We start from the raw sequence: 15882 nt of genomic DNA on the forward strand, positions 1-15882 counted from the left end.
AAAGAATTTCTGTCAAGGGATCAGGGCCTTCTGACACAATGGTAAGCTCTAATGCAACTCATGTTGTCCAGGTATATAAAGTAATGCTAGACCTCCCATTTGTTAAGGGTTTCTTTTAAAAGTGTCCTGTGAACAATTAAGGTTTTAAATAATGTTTAAATGAACTGTCTGAACTGTCATTTGTAAGTACATGTAGAACAGCAAAAGAAAGGAAGTCATAGTTGTTTCCTCATTTATTTTTTACCAAATTTTGTCTTGTTTTAATTGCCAAATACTAAATTTATTTTATTAAATTTAATACTAAATTTATTTTTTTTTATTTTATTGCCAAATACTAAATTTATTGTATTAAGTACTAAATTTATTTTATAAATTTTATTAAATTTATTTTATTTAATAATGTCTTGGTTACTGATATGTCAACAAAAAGAGTAATTGGATTTACTTAAATGCATAAAACTATTTATAGAATGTAATTTAAAGTTTCTAAATCAGATGAAAGAATCTAGTCTATAATATTTGCATGTTCAGAAAATAATGTGTTGGAGGAAATTTTAAGGCATTCTAAAAATGAAATTTAGCATTTATGTTTGTAAAAATTACATTATTCAAGAATATATATAGTTCACCAAGGAAAAAAAGTAAATTGCAGAAACTATTGCTATTACACCTTTCAGAACTTTTAATAATTGGTGAAGTATTTTTAAAGAATTTCATAAACACACAAGTTGATACCATACTATCACTTTTTAATATCTTGATTTCTGGTATAATTTTTGGAATATATAAAAATATATTAAAAATGAAGTCATCAATATTAAATGATTGTATATTTTCAGTGTAAATATTTTCATTCAGTTTATCAATGAAAAATTAATTTGTTTATAAATACTCATGTTGCTATATAAATTTGTCTTGTAGTTAAGAATTAAAATTTCATAAATGTTCTTTGTTTAATTGTGATGATTATAAGAAAAAGTAGTTTAAAAGCTAACAGACTATCAAACATATTTTTAAATTTAAGTTTTTAAAATGTTCATTTTTAAAAGGCTGAATACAATTAAAGTGAAAGAAACATTATTCCCAAATTAAAAATGAGAACTACTGATCTGCTTATGTAAGTAAATTGAATGTTATTTATAGTTTAATACCTCTAACAGGTTTGGATATATTTTTATAAATATAATTAAAGATTTCACTTTAATTGCCAATATCTAAAGGAAAAAAAAACTGTTAAAAATAATTAATCCAAATCAGCTATAACCTATTTATTATGATTTCTATTTCCTAAAAATTAAAAATATAACCACTACAAAGCAGAAGAGAAATATTAATTTTTCATGAGAGAAGTTCCTCTTCAACAGGAATTTTGCTTAAAGGACTAGCTTACTTCATCAATTTGTAGAATTGTGATGGCCACACTAAAAACACATGCAGCTACAAATATCATCCAATTTGAAATCTAAAAACTGTGGGTCCTGATGAGGTTAAATTGGTTTGCAAATATTAGACAACCTTACCTTTATAAAACCACAAATTACTAATATTGGACTTAGAAAAATTATTTTAAGAATGAAATAAATGTATCAAAAAAGCAGATTATAAAACATCATAAAGAGTATAATATCATTTTTGTAAAGATAAATTCAAGTATATATTAAAGTATAGGAGGGTATCCAAATATTAGGAGTGGTTGGTTATAGAAATTTTTGATTTTTTTTTTTTTTTTTTTTTTTTTTTTTTGCCTATCTGCCTTTTCTGAGTGAGTGTTACATAATAACAGGTGTTTTTAAAAGTTATTCTTTAAAAAAAGAATGAAGCAACCACTCTAAGCAGGACAATGGTTAGTCATTCACTTCCCTTATTCTAGTTGTGGTATTTTTTATCCCTGCTACCTCCCTTAATCTCCCAATCCCAGTGGATGACTCAAAAGCAGAAGAATTCTCTGTGGCATCAACATGGCCCCTACCTGCCCGAGTGGTAGCTATTGGTAATCTGGCTTCTAGTTATACAAGTCTTCATGGATGTATTTTTCTTCTATGGCAGACAAACCTTTACGCTACACATAAGCTACTGACATAAGTCAGTACATTTAAGAACTGACTAGGCAGAAAGATAAGAATTATGACTAGAAAAGGAGGAAATACAAAAATAAAACAAGTAAGTTTCTTGTCATAATGAGACTTCCTATTGTCTTAATATTCATTTGAGTGTGTGCATCAGCGTTTTGAGTATTCCCAAAATAGAGTTGCCTAGAACTGAGCCTTGAGAAACTCCAATATTTACAACTTGGGCAAAGAAGGATTAGACCGTAAAAGAGTCTACAAAGAGAGGAAGGAGGACAAGGAGATTGCCATGTCATAGAAGGCAAGGAAGGGAGAACTTCCAGAAATTGTGGAATGGGAAGTTGCTGGGAATAGAGTAAAAAATAATATTGAAAAATTACCAATGAGCTAGAAACTAAAGCCTATTATTATTTTTTAAAAGACCATTGACCTTCGGCTGTATTCCTAAGAATTTTTAATTTTTAATATTATACATGCTGATCTGCAGAAAAAAAATAGGAAGTCCAGATAAACCAAAAGGAGAAAGGACACAATAAAAATTATCTGGAATCTCATCACTAGGGATAAAAGTATTAATACTTTGGTACATGTCCTAAGCTTTCTAAGGTTTATTAATTTCAGATGTAAATTTCTAATTTTTGTGTTAATTTTCATCTAAAAAATTGATCTTAGAAGATATATATATCAAATTTTACCTTCTACAGCAATATGTCTAAATCACAGCTATCACTCCTCCAGTTGCCAGTTTTGAATATTTGTCATACTATATGCAGCATCATCTTTTATAGGGAAATAGAGCACGGAGCTTAATTTGGTGGACTTACTACTTATCTGACCTGGAGGAAATATTTATAAAGATGTTTTGTAAACAGTCAAGTGTTTATATTCCTCTTTCCACTGAGCAAGCATTTACAGACCATCTACTTACCTGGTAGTCACTGTACCAGGTGTAGAAGGTAAACTGTGAGTAAGATAAAGTTGTGAGAAATGCTAAGAGCAAGATAAGTATACAATGTGGCGGGGAGGGGGTGCTAATTAGACTAGGGAGTCAGAGATCCTATCTTGGGAAACCCACACTTAAATTGAGGTCTGAAAGAAGTGTAGATGTAAGACAGAGTATGTGATGGAGCAAGGATCGTAGGGGGAAAGTGTCAGAGAAAAATTCAATGAATTGAACATTAGGAAAGTTCTCTGTGCATTCAAAGAGCAGGAAGAAAGATGAGAAAGGAGGAGAATAATACCAGGTGAGGCTGAAGTGGAGTCCAGGAGCCAGACCATGCAGGCCTTGAAGTCTCTTTAAAAATTTTGGACTTTATTCCTTAGACAGTGAAAAGTCATTGAAACGTTTTGGTTGAGGAGAGTAATATGATTGGAATTTTGATTGTAGTTTTTTTAAGATTGTTTAGCTATCATGTTGAAGGTAGATTAAAAGGGGGCAAGAGAAGATGTGAGGAGACCATGGAAGGATATGGTATAGTCCAAGATGATAGTAGCCCGGATTAGAATGGTGATGAAGGAGATGGAGCAATAGTGGTGAATTTGAGAAATATCCAGACATTATAGTCAACGAGACATGGATAGTTTAGTTGTTATTGGAGGTGAGCAACAGATGACTTCAAGGATGTTGCTCGGATGTCTGAGGTGACCACCTGGGTAAATGGTGTGGCCATTCACTGAGTTAGGTGGAGGTACAGCAAGACTGAGAAGGAAGTTGGAGAGCTCATATAGGATTTCTGGAGGTAGAGGTACCTCTGAGAGATCAATCCGTGGTAATAAGTATAAACCACTAGAGCTTATAAGACAGGTCTGTGCTGGGATAAACATTGAGAGGTTGATATGTGGATGGTCATTAAAGATAGAAAGTGGATGAGATCATCCGGGCAGAGCCTAGATAAAGAAGGTGTTCAATACTGATCCTTGAGGAACTTAACATTTAATGCTTAACACGAAAAGGCTTAGGTCACAAAAGAGCCTGCAAAGAACAACCAGGGAGAAAGAAGGAAAACTAGGAGATTGTCAAGTCAAAGAAGGCAAAGGAAGAGAGTGCTTCCAGAAGTTATGGTATGAAAAACAGCTGAGAAGTCAAGTAAGAAGATGAATGAAAACTGAGCATTAGATGGAGGAACGTGGAGGCTATTTTGGTGGAATGATGGATCAGGAGCCAAATTAGAGTATGTTGAAAAGGGAATAGGGTGTCAGGATGTCAAAACAATTAGTGAAGACAGATATTTTTGTTGCTCAAGGTATGACAAGGAGAGAAACATGTGAAACCAGGGAGAGTTGTTGATGTCTTATCTATGCCTTGTTTATTTTTTTTTTCTTTTTTAAACTTAACTTTTATATTGGAGTATAGCTGATTTACAATGTTGTGTTAGTTTCAGGTGTATAGCAAAGTGGTTCAGATATACATATACAGATATCCATTCTTTTTCAGATTCTTTTCCCATATAGGTTATCACAGAATATTGAGTAGAATTCCCTGTGCTATACAGTAGGTCCTTGTTGGTTATCTATTGTATACATAGTAGTGTGTATATGTTCATCCCAAACTCCTAATTTATCCCTCCCCCCCCTCACCTTTCCCCTTTGGTAATCATTAATGTATTTTTGAAGTCTGTGAGTCTGTTTCTGTTTTGTAAATAAGTTCATTTGTGTCATATTTTAGATTCCACATATAAGGGATATATGATATTTGTCTTTCTCTGTCTGACTTACTTCACTTAGTATGATACAGATGCATTCTTATTAACTAAAGTCCACATTAGAGATATACATTAGAGATCACTCTTTGTGTTGTACATTCTCTGGGTTTGGATGATGCATAATGACAAGTATCCACCATTCCAGCATCATACAGAATAGTTTCACTGTCCTAAAAATCCTTTGTGCGCCTCCTAATCATCCTTCCCTCCCTCCCCCCAAACCCCTGGTAACCCCTGATCTTTTTATTATCCTTATAGTTTTGCGTTTTCCAGAATGTCATAGAGTTGGAATCACAGAATGTAGCCTTTTCAGATTGGCTTCTTTCGCTTGGTAATATGCATTTAAGGTTCCTCCATATCTTTTCATGGCTTGCTAGCTCATTTCTTTTCAGCACTGAATGATATTCCATTGTCTGGATGAACCACCGTTTATTTATCCATTCACCTGCCGAGGGACATCTTGATCGCCTCCAAGTTTTGGCATTTGGGAATAAAGCTGCCATAAACATCTGTGTGTGTATTTTTTGTGGGCCTAAGTTTTCAACTCCTTTAGGTAAACACCAAGGAACGTGATTGCTGGATGTTATGGTAAGAGTATGTTTAGTTTTGTATGAAACTGCCAAACTATCCCTGAAAGTGACTGCACCATTTTGCATCCCCACCAGCAAAGAATAAGAGCTCCTGTCGCTGCCCCATATCCTCACAGATACTTGGTGGGTAGTGTTTTGGATTTTAGCTACTCTAATAGGTGTGCAGTAGTTTCTCACTGTTGTTTTAATTAGCAACTCTCTAAGAACATACGATGTGGAACATCTTTTCATATGCTTATTTTCCATCTGTATCTCTTTTTTGGTGAGGTGTCTGATCAGATCTTTGGCCCATTTAAAAAATTGGCGTGTTTTTTCTTATTGTTGTGTGTTAAGAGGTCTTTGTATATCTTAGACACCCATCCTTTATCGGTTACGTGCTTTGCAAATATCTTCTCCCGGTCTGTGGCTTGTCTTTTCATTCTCTTAATCAAATATATATCTTGAGTAGTGATACCATGTAGGGAATAATTTCATAGGTTTCAAAGTGGCTACATTTAGTTGATGAAGAAATTTCCCTAATTCTCAGTATGGCTCGTTTGGAGCAGAAACCTTTATATTTGGGTGTTTGGGAGTGGTTGCTAAAAATTGCGTCTTACTTTATGCCTGTGAGTCCTCCTGCTGACCAGGAGGGCCTTGCTGGCTGAGGACTGTATTCCTGCCAATATGCAGGCTCATTCCTAGAAATTCCTTGTGGCCACCACATGGCCTCTGACTGAGGTCTCTCCTCACTAATCCATTCTGCTACCAGCTGCCAGACTAATCTTAAAATACTGCTTTCATCACCACCTAGTGATTCCCTGTTGCCTGTCTCAGCAAGTCTAAACAATTGGCTTCACTTTTTATGGTCTTTTTATTTATTTATTTATTTATTTATTTATTTATTTATTTATTTATTTATTTATTTATTAACATCTTTATTGGAGTATAATTGCTTTACAATGGTGTGTTAGTTTCTGCTTTATAACAACGTGAATCAGCTATACATATACGTATATCCCCATATGTCCTCCCTCTTGCGTCTCCCTCCCACCCTCCCTATCCCACCCCTCTAGGTGGTCACAAAGCACTGAGCTGATCTCCCTGTGCTATGCAGCTGCTTCCCACTAGCTATCTATTTTACATTTGGTAGTATATAGAATTCCGTACAACTCTCTCACTTCGTCCCAACTTACCCTTCCTCCTCCCCATATCCTCAAGTCCATTCTCTACGTCTGCGTCTTTATTCCTGTCCTGCCCCTAGGTTGTTGAGAAACTTGTTTTTTGTTTTTAGATTCCATATATATGTGTTAGCATACAGTATTTGTTTTTCTCTTTCTGACTTACTTCACTCTGTATGACAGACTCTAGGTCTATCCACCTCACTACAAATAACTCAATTTCGTTTCATTCTATGGCAGAGTAATATTCCGTTGTATATTTGTGCCACATCTTCTTTATCCATTCATCTGTCAATGGACACTCAGGTTGCTTCCATGTCCTGGCTATTGTAAATAGAGCTGCAATGAACATTGTGGTACATGACTCTTTTTGAACTATGGTTTTCTCGGGGTATATACCCAGTAGTGGGAGTGCTGGGGTGTATGGCAGTTCTATTTTTACTTTTTTAAGGAACCTCCATACTGTTCTCCATAGTGGCTGTATCAATTTACATTCCCACCAACAATGCAAGAGAGTTCCCTTTTCTCCATACCCTCTCCAGCATTTATTGTTTATAGATTTTTTGATGATGCCCATTCTGACTGGTGTGAGGTGATACCTCATTTTAGTTTTGGTTTGCATTTCTGTAATGATTAGTGATGTTGAGCATCCTTTCATGTGTTTGTTGCCAATCTGTATATCTTCTTTGGAGAAATGTCTATTTAGGTCTTCTGCCCATTTTTTGATTGGGTTTTTTGTTTCTTTGATATTGAGCTGCATGAGCTGCTTGTAAATTTTGGAGATTAATCCTTTGTCAATTGCTTCATTTGCAAATATTTTCTCCCATTCAGAGGGCTGTGTTTTCGTCTTGTTTATGGTTTCCTTTGCTGTGCAAAAGCTTTTAAGTTTCATTAGGTCCCATTTGTTTATTTTTGTTTTATTTCCATTTCTCTACAAGGTGGGTCAAAAAGGATCTTGTTGTGATTTATGTCAAAGAGTGTTCTGCCTATGTTTTCCTCTAAGAGTTTTATAGTGTCTGGCCTTACATTAAGGTCTTTAATCTATTTTGAGTTTATTTTTATGTATGGTGATAGGGAGTGTTCTAATTTCATTCTTTTACATATAGCTGTCCAGTTTTCCCAGCACCACTTACTGAAGAGGCTGTCTTTTCTCCATTGTATATTCTTGCCTCCTATCAAAAATAAGGTGACCATATGTGCGTGGGTTTATCTCTGGGCTTTCTATCCTGTTCCATTGATCTATATTTCTGTTTTTGTGCCAGTACCATACTGTCTTGATTACTGTAGCTTTGTAGTATAGTCTGAAGTCAGGGAGCCTGATTCCTCCAGCTCCATTTTTTTTTTTTTTCAAGATTGCTCTGGCTATTCGGGGTCTTTTGTGTATCCATACAAATTGTGAAATTTTTTGCTCTAGTCCTGTGAAAAATGCCATTGGTAGTTTGATAGGGATTTCATTGAATGCATAGATTGCTTTGGGTAGTATAGGCATTTTCACAATGTTGATTCTTCCAATCCAGAAACATGGTATATCTCTTAATCTGTTTGTATCCTCTTTAATTTCTTTCATCAGTGTCTTATGGTTTTCTGCATACAGATCTTTTGTCTCCTTAGGTAAACATTCCTTGGTATTTTATTCTTTTTGTTGCAATGATAAATGGGAGTGTTTCCTTAATTTCTCTTTCAGATTTTTCATCATTAGTGTATAGGAATGCAAGAGATTCTATGCATTAATTTTGTATCCTGCTACTGTACCAAATTCATTGATTAGCTCTAGGAGTTTTCTGGTAGCATCTTTAGGGTTCTCTATGTATAGTATCATGTCATCTGCAAACAGTGCAGGTTTACATCTTCTTTTCTGGCTTGGATTCCTTTTATTTCATTTTCTTCTCTGATTGATGTGGCTAAAAGTTCCAAAACTATGTTGAATAATAGTGGTGAGAGTGGGCAACCTTGTCTTGTTCCTAATCTTAGTGGAAATGGTATCAGTTTTTCCCACTGAGAATGATGTTGCCTGTGGGTTTGTCATATATGCCCTTTATTATGTTGAGGTATGTTCCCTCTATTCCTACTTTCTGGAGGGTTTTTATCATAAATGGGTGTTGAATTTTGTCTAAAGCTTTTTCTGCATCTATTGAGATGATCATATGGTTTTTCTCCTTCATTTTATTAATATGGTGTATCACATTGATTGATTTGCATATATTGAAGAATCCTTGCATTCCTGGGATAAACCCCACTTGATCATGGTGTATGATCCTTTTAATGTGTTGTTGGATTCTGTTTGCTAGTATTTTGTTGAGGATTTTTGCATCTATTTTCATCAGTGATATTGGCCTGTAGTTTTCTTTCTTTGTGACACCTTTGTCTGGTCTTGGTATCAGGGTGATGGTGGTCTCGTAGAATGAGTTTGGGAGTGTTCCTTCCTCTACTATATTTTAGAAGAGTTTAAGAAGGATAGGTGTTAGCTCTTCACTAAATGTTTGAGAGAATTCGCCTGTGAAGCCATGTGGTCCTGGGCTTTTGTTTGTTGGAAGATTTTTAGTCACAGTCTCAATTTCAGTGCTTGTGATTGGTCTGTTTATATTTTCTATTTCTTTCTGCTTCAGTCTCGGAAGGTTGTGATTTTTTAAGAATTTGTCCATTTCTTCCAGGTTGTCGATTGTATTGGCATATAATTGCTTGTAGTAATCTCTCATGATCCTCTGTATTTCTGCAGTGTCAGTTGTTACTTCTCCTTTTCATGTCTAATTTTATTGATTTGAGTCTTCTCCCTTTTTTTCTTGATGAGTCTGGCTAATGGTTTATCAATTTTGTTTATCTTCTCAAAGAACCAGCTTTTAGTTTTATTAATCGTTGCTATTGTTTCCTTCATTTCTTTTTCATTTATTTCTGCTGTGATCTTTATGATTTCTTTCCTTCTGCTAACTTTGGGGTTTTTTTGTTCTTCTTTCTCTAATTGCTTTAGGTGCAAGGTTAGGTTGTTTATTTGAGATGTTTCTTGTTTCTTGAGGTGGGATTGTATTGCTATAAACTTCCCTGTTAGAACTTCTTTTGCTGCATCCCATAGGTTTTAGGTTGTCATGTTTTCACTGTCATTTGTTTCTAGGTATTTTTTTATTTCCTCTTTGATTTCTCCAGTGATCTCTTGGTTATTAAGTAGTGTATTGTTTAGCCTCCATGTGTTTGTATTTTTTACAGATTTTTACTGTAATTGATATCTAGTCTCATAGCGTTGTGGTCAGAAAAGATACTTGATATGATTTCAATTTTCTTAAATTTACCAAGGCTTGATTTGTGACCCAAGATATGATCTATCCTGGAGAATGTTCCATGAGAACTTGAGAAGAAAGTGTATTTTGTTGTTTTGGATGGAATGTCCTATAAATATCAATTAACTCCACCTTGTTTAATGTATCATTTAAGGCTTGTGTTTCCGTATTTATTTTCACTTTGGATGATCTGTCCTTTGGTGAAAGTGGGGTGTTAAAGTCGCCTACTATGATTTTTTTAGTGTTGATTTCCATTTTTATGGCTGTTAGCATTTGCCTTATGTATTGAGGTGCTCCTGTTGAGTGCATAAATATTTACAATTGTTATATCTTCTTCTTGGATTGATCCCTTGATCATTATGCAGTGTCCTTCTCTGTCCCTTGTAATAGTCTTTATTTTAAAGTCTATTTTGCCTGATATGAGAATTGCTACTCCAGCTTTCTTTTGATGTCCATTTGCAAGGAATATCTTTTAAAATCCCTTCACTTTCAGTCTATATGTGTCCCTAGGTCTGAAGTGGGTCTCTTGTAGACAGAATATATACAGGTCTTGTTTTTGTATCCATTCAGCCAGTCTATGTCTTTTGGTTGTAGCACTTAATCCACTTACGTTTAGGTAAATATTGATATGTATGTTCCTATTACCATTTTCTTAATTGTTTTGGGTTTGTTATTGTAGGTCTTTTCCTTCTCTTGTGTTTCCTGCCTAGAGAAGTTCCTTTAGCATTTGTTGTAAAGCTGGTTTGGTGGAGCTGAATTCTCTTAGCTTTTGTTTGTCTGTAAAGCTTTTAATTTCTCCATCAAATCTGTATGAGATCCTTGCTGGCTAGAGTAATTTTGATTGTAGGTTTTTCTCTCTCATCACTTTAAATATGTCCTGCCACTCCCTTCTGGCTTGCAGAGTTTCTGCTGAAAGATCAGCTGCTAACCTTATGGGGATTCCCTTGTATGTTATCTGTTGTTTTTCCCTTGCTGCTTTTAATATTTTTTCTTTGTATTTAACTTTTGATAGTTTGATTAATATGTGTCTTGGAGTGTTTCTCCTTGGATTTATCCTGTATGAGACTCTGCACTTCCTGGACTTGATTGACTATTTCCTTTCCCATACTAGGGATGTTTTCAACTATAATCTCTTCAAATATTTTCTCAGTCCCTTTCTTTTTCTCCTCTTCTTCTTGGACCCCTATAATTCGAATGTTGGTGCATGTTAATGTTGTCCCAGAGGTCTCTGAGACTGTCCTCAATTCTTGTCATTCTTTTTGCTTTATTCTGCTCTGCGGTAGTTATTCCCACTATTTTATCTTCCAGGTCACTTATCCGTTCTTCTGCCTCAGTTTTTCGCTATTGGTTCCTTCTAGAGAATTTTTAATTTCATTTATTGTGTTGTCCATCATTGTTTGTTTGCTCTTTAGTTCTTCTAAGTCCTTGTTAAGCGTTTCTTCTATTTTCTCCATTCTATTTCCAAGATTTTAGATAATCTTTACTATCATTACTCTGAATTCTGTTTCAGGTAGACTGTCGATTTCCTCTTCCTTTGTTTGGTCTGGTCAGTTTTTACCTTGCTCCTTCATCTGCTGTGTGTTTCTCTGTCTTCTCCTTTTGCTTAACTTACTGTGTTTGGATTCTCCTTTTTGCAGGGTGCAAGTTCGTAGTTCCCGTTGTTTTTGGTGTCTGCCCCCAGTGGCTAAGTCTGGTTCAGTGGGTTGTGTAGGCTTCCTGGTGGAGGGGACTGGTGCCTGTGCTTTGGTAGGTGGGGCTGGACCTTGTCTTTCTGGTGGGCAGGACTGCATCCAGTGGTGTGTTTTGGGGTGTCTGTGACTTTATTATGATTTTAGACAGCCTCTCTGCTAATGGGTGGTGTTGTGTTCCTGTCTTGCTAGTTGTTTGGCATAGGGTGTCCAGCCCTGTAGCTTGCTGGTCATTCAGTTGAGCTGGGTCTCAGCATTGAGATGGAGGTATCTGGGAGAGCTTTCACCATTTGATATTACGTGGAGCTGGGACGTCTCTGGTGGACCAATGTCTCGGCTCTCCCACCTCAGAGCCACATTCCTGACACCTGGCCAGAGCACCAAAACCCTGTCAGCCACTCAGCTCAGAAGTACAGGGAGAATGAATGAATGAAAGAAAGAAAGAAAGAAAGAAAGAAAGAAAGAAAGAAAGAATAAAATAAAGTTATTCAAATAAAAAATAATTATTAAAAATTAAAAAATTAAAACGTAATTCAAAAAAGAAAAAAAAAAGAAAGATAGAAATAAGAGACCACCAAACCAAAAAACAGATGCAGCCATGATAACAAATGCTAAAATCTATACTAAAAAAAAACCAAAAAAAACCCCCCAAAACAGACAGACAGAACCCTAGGATAAATGGTAAAAGCAAAGCTATGCAGACAAAATCACACAAAGAACCATACAATACACACTCACAAAAAGAGAAAAAGGAAAAAAATATATATATCTTTGCTCCCAAATTCCACTGCCTCAATTTTGGGATGATTCATTGTCTATTCAGGTATTCCACAGATGCAGGTACTGCAAGTTGATTGTGGAGATTTAATCCGCTGCTCCTGAGGCGGCTGGGAGAGATTTCCCTTTCTCTTCTTTGTTCGCACAGCTCCTGGGGTTCAGCTTTGGATTTGGACCCGCCTCTGCGTGTAGGTCTCCTGAGGGCGTCTCTCCTTCGCTCACACAGGACGGGGTTAAAGGTGCAGCTGCTTCGGGGGCTCTGGCTCCCTCAGGCCAGGGGAGGGAGGGGTACGGATGCAGGGTGAGCCTGCGGTGGCAGAGGCCGGCGTGACGTTGTACCAGCCTGAGGCGCGCCGTGCGTTCTCCCGGGGAAGTTGTCCCTGGATCACGGGACCCTGGCAGTGGCGGGCTGCACCGGCTCCCGGGAGGGGCGGTGTGGATAGTGACCTGTGCTCGCACACAGGCTTCTTGGTGGCTGCACCAGCAGCCTTAGCATCTCATGCCCGTCTCTGGGGTCCGTGCTGATAGCTGCTGCTTGTGCCTTTCTCTGGAACTTGTTTAGCCGGTGCTCTGAATCCCCTCTCCTCGCTCACCCTGAAACAATGGTCTCTTGCCTCTTCGGCAGGTCCAGACCTTTCCCCAGACTCCCTCCCAGCTAGCCGTGGCGCACTAGCCCCCTTCAGGCTGTGTTCACGCTGCCAACCCCAGTCCTATCCCTGGGATCCGACCTCCGAAGCCCGAGCCTCGGCTCCCAGCCCCCGCCCGCCCCAGCGGCTGAGCAGACAAGCCTCTCGGGCTGGTGAGTGCTGGTCGGCACCGACGTGTGCGGGAATCTCTCCACTTTGCCCTCCGCACCCCTGTTGCTGCGCTCTCCTCTGTGACTCCAAAGCTTCCCCCTCCACCACCCCCGTCTCTGCATGCAAAGGGGCTTCCTAGTGTGTGGAGACCTTTCCTCCTTCACAGCTCCCTCCCACTGGTGCAGGTCCCGTCCCTATTCTTTTGTCTCTGTTTTTTCTTTTTCCTTTTGCCCTACCCAGGTACGTGGGGAGTTTCTTGCCTTTTGGGAAGTCTGAGGTCTTCTGCCAGCGTTCAGTGTTCTATAGGAGTTGTTCCACATGTAGGTGTATTTCTGATATATTTGTGGGGAGGAAGGTGATCTCCACGTCTTACTCTTCTGCCATCTTGAAGGTCTCCTATGTCTTGTTTTTAAGACTGACAAGATGAGAGTGTCTAAATGATGATCAAAAGGATGCAGTTCAGGTGGAGAAGCTGAAGAGACAGAAAAGAGACAAGATGGATAACGTGTAGGAATCTTGAGAATTTGGGAATGAGTTGGATCTGGAGTAAGCCCAGAGGAATAGATATTCTCTGTTGTCACAGGAAGGAAGGAGGAGAGGACAGTAACGGAGGAAGGAACCAGAGAGTGGACACCCAGTGAATGGGCTCTGTCTCAGGGATTTGTAGGAAAAACTCATCCATGATGAGTAGGACAGAGGTTTAAAACAATTGGAAAGTTATGACAATGAGACATGTAATAAGACGCGGGCAATGTGAGAGAGTAGAATCACATAACCTCAAACACAGAGTGAAACCAATTTGCTTGGTTCTTCAGCATCGTTCAATGTGTCTGCCGCCTGAGGAAGTTCCAATCTAGCTTCTTCTAGTGTTGGACTTTGTGGCAGGTTGCCATGGAAAGCCTTGAGGAGAGGCTCAGAGGAATTTAGGATGTTTTAAAGTAAGTGATTAAAAATAACTTATCAAAATATTGCATTTATCATATCTACAATTCCATGAATTATTTTTGTAAATAAAACACTCTCAGAGTAGCAGCGATCTTGGGAACTCCCTAGCAGTCCAGTGGTTAGGACTCTAGGACTCGGTGCTTTCACTACAGGGGAGCTTGGATCAATCCCTGGTTGAGGAACTAAGATTCCGGAAGCCTCGTGGCACGGCCAAAAAAAAAAAAAAAGTAGCAGTGATCTTCAACTGAAACAAAACACTTGAATTTGACAAAAATCAATAAAAGTTCTCCAGATGCCTTAATTTCAGAAAATTCTGCTCAATGTTTACATGCTTCCCGGAAGAGGCGGTTCAGATGCATTTGTTCTTATTTTGCTCTATTTACCAAAATACTATACTAAGAGAATCATTTGATTGCAAGTAACACTCTGAGGCCTATTCGATAGGAAATTTTTATAAAATTTTATTTTCAACCTTGCTTTTTTTTTTACTAGAAATAAGTAGGATTTAATATTTCAAAATGGCAATCCAGTACCTTTTTAAGAAATTCAGTTCTTTAGTCTATCCAACCACAAATAATCTTGCCTCTTTAAAGAGAGAAAGTGGCAGGTGAGCAAGACTTTTGAAGTTTGAATGAATCAAATTGCTTATTTTCATGGTCCCTATTCAGAAGGGGCTATGATTGAGGTCTATTACTAAATGTATGACCTTTCAAGACTCAGTGACTTTGTGTGTAAAGTGAAAGTAGTAACAATCCCCAGTCCCTTATGTCACTGTATTAAATGAGATAATCCTTGGAAAGTGGTGAGCACAGTGCCTAGTACACTATAAGCTTTCAGTAAATAGTGGCCACTGGTATTATTATTACTAATATTTTCAGCTTCATATTTTAAATTTTTTTTTTTAATTTTTATTTTTTTCATATTTAAAATTTTTAAAATCATGTTTTAACACTGGAGTTGTACAGATTCTATTAAATGTTAAGACTACTATTTTGAGCACTATATTTGTTGCTAAGTCTGCCATAACAAAATGTTTTGGATTGGGTGGCTTAAACAACAGAAACTTATTTTCTCACAGTTCTAGAGGCTAGAAATCCGAGATCAAGGTGTCGGCAGGTTTGGTTTCTCTTGAGGCCTCTCTCTTTGGCTTGCGGATGGCTGTCTTCTGACTATGTCCTCACGTGGCCTTTCCTCTATGTGCGTGCATCCCTGCCGTCTCTTTCTCATCATATATGGACACAAACATATATGATCTCATGTAACCTTAATTACTTCTTTTAAGGTCCAGCTCCAAATATGGTTAAATTCTGAGGTACTGGGCTTTGGGACCTCACCAGATGAATTTGTGGGGAGCACAATCCGCCCCATAACAAGCATCCTGAAGTATGTAGTGAAAGATCACTGTGTGTGGTGCAATAGGCTGCAGGTCAAATTCTGGCTCTGGCATATGGTGACCTGTGATTAGTAATTTAATTCTTCAACCCAGGTTGTTCTCATGTCTAGTAGGATGGAAGGGGGATTGAGTTAAATGGATTCTTCTGAAAATTAGAGATAATATTTGTGATGTGCTGGGCTTATAACATGTCAATAAATATGTTGTCTTGTTGCAAAAAGTTTTTAAAACTGCCGTTGTGTTTTATAAACTTAAAACAACAAGCATAATCCTTTGTCAATATGGAAACATAATCAAAGCTATTAAAATTGCAAGACTGGAGTTATAAGAATCCCTGTTTCCTCTTCTAGGTTATGGTTCAATTAAATTTAACTCAGAGGATTTGTTGAACAACTGTGATATGCTAGGGACCACAGTCAATCCTGAAGACACACATTGAATTCGACTCTTCACTTACTTCACTGCACTTTCTCTTGGCCTCCTTGCATTTGTCAAGTC

General features: G+C 37.4%; 1 protein-coding gene and 1 long non-coding RNA gene across 2 annotated transcripts in view; both read left to right on the forward strand.

Annotated features, from left to right (window-relative positions):
- LOC309659756 overlaps positions 1-15882 on the forward strand; it is a 198008-nt gene that overhangs the window by 151264 nt on the left and 30862 nt on the right. The gene's annotated exons all lie outside the window — the stretch shown is intronic.
- Positions 1-15882, forward strand: part of SUCNR1 (succinate receptor 1) — a gene marked incomplete at its 3' end in the record, with an annotated part of 35469 nt that overhangs the window by 18211 nt on the left and 1376 nt on the right. The window contains 1 exon segment of the mRNA XM_082459627.1: positions 3-41. Within this exon segment, the coding sequence (XP_082315753.1) occupies positions 3-41 (39 nt within the window).

Source organism: Balaenoptera physalus, assembly GCF_965194825.1.
Source record: "Balaenoptera physalus genome assembly, chromosome: 4".
In the NCBI taxonomy this organism is placed as follows: domain Eukaryota; kingdom Metazoa; phylum Chordata; class Mammalia; order Artiodactyla; family Balaenopteridae; genus Balaenoptera; species Balaenoptera physalus.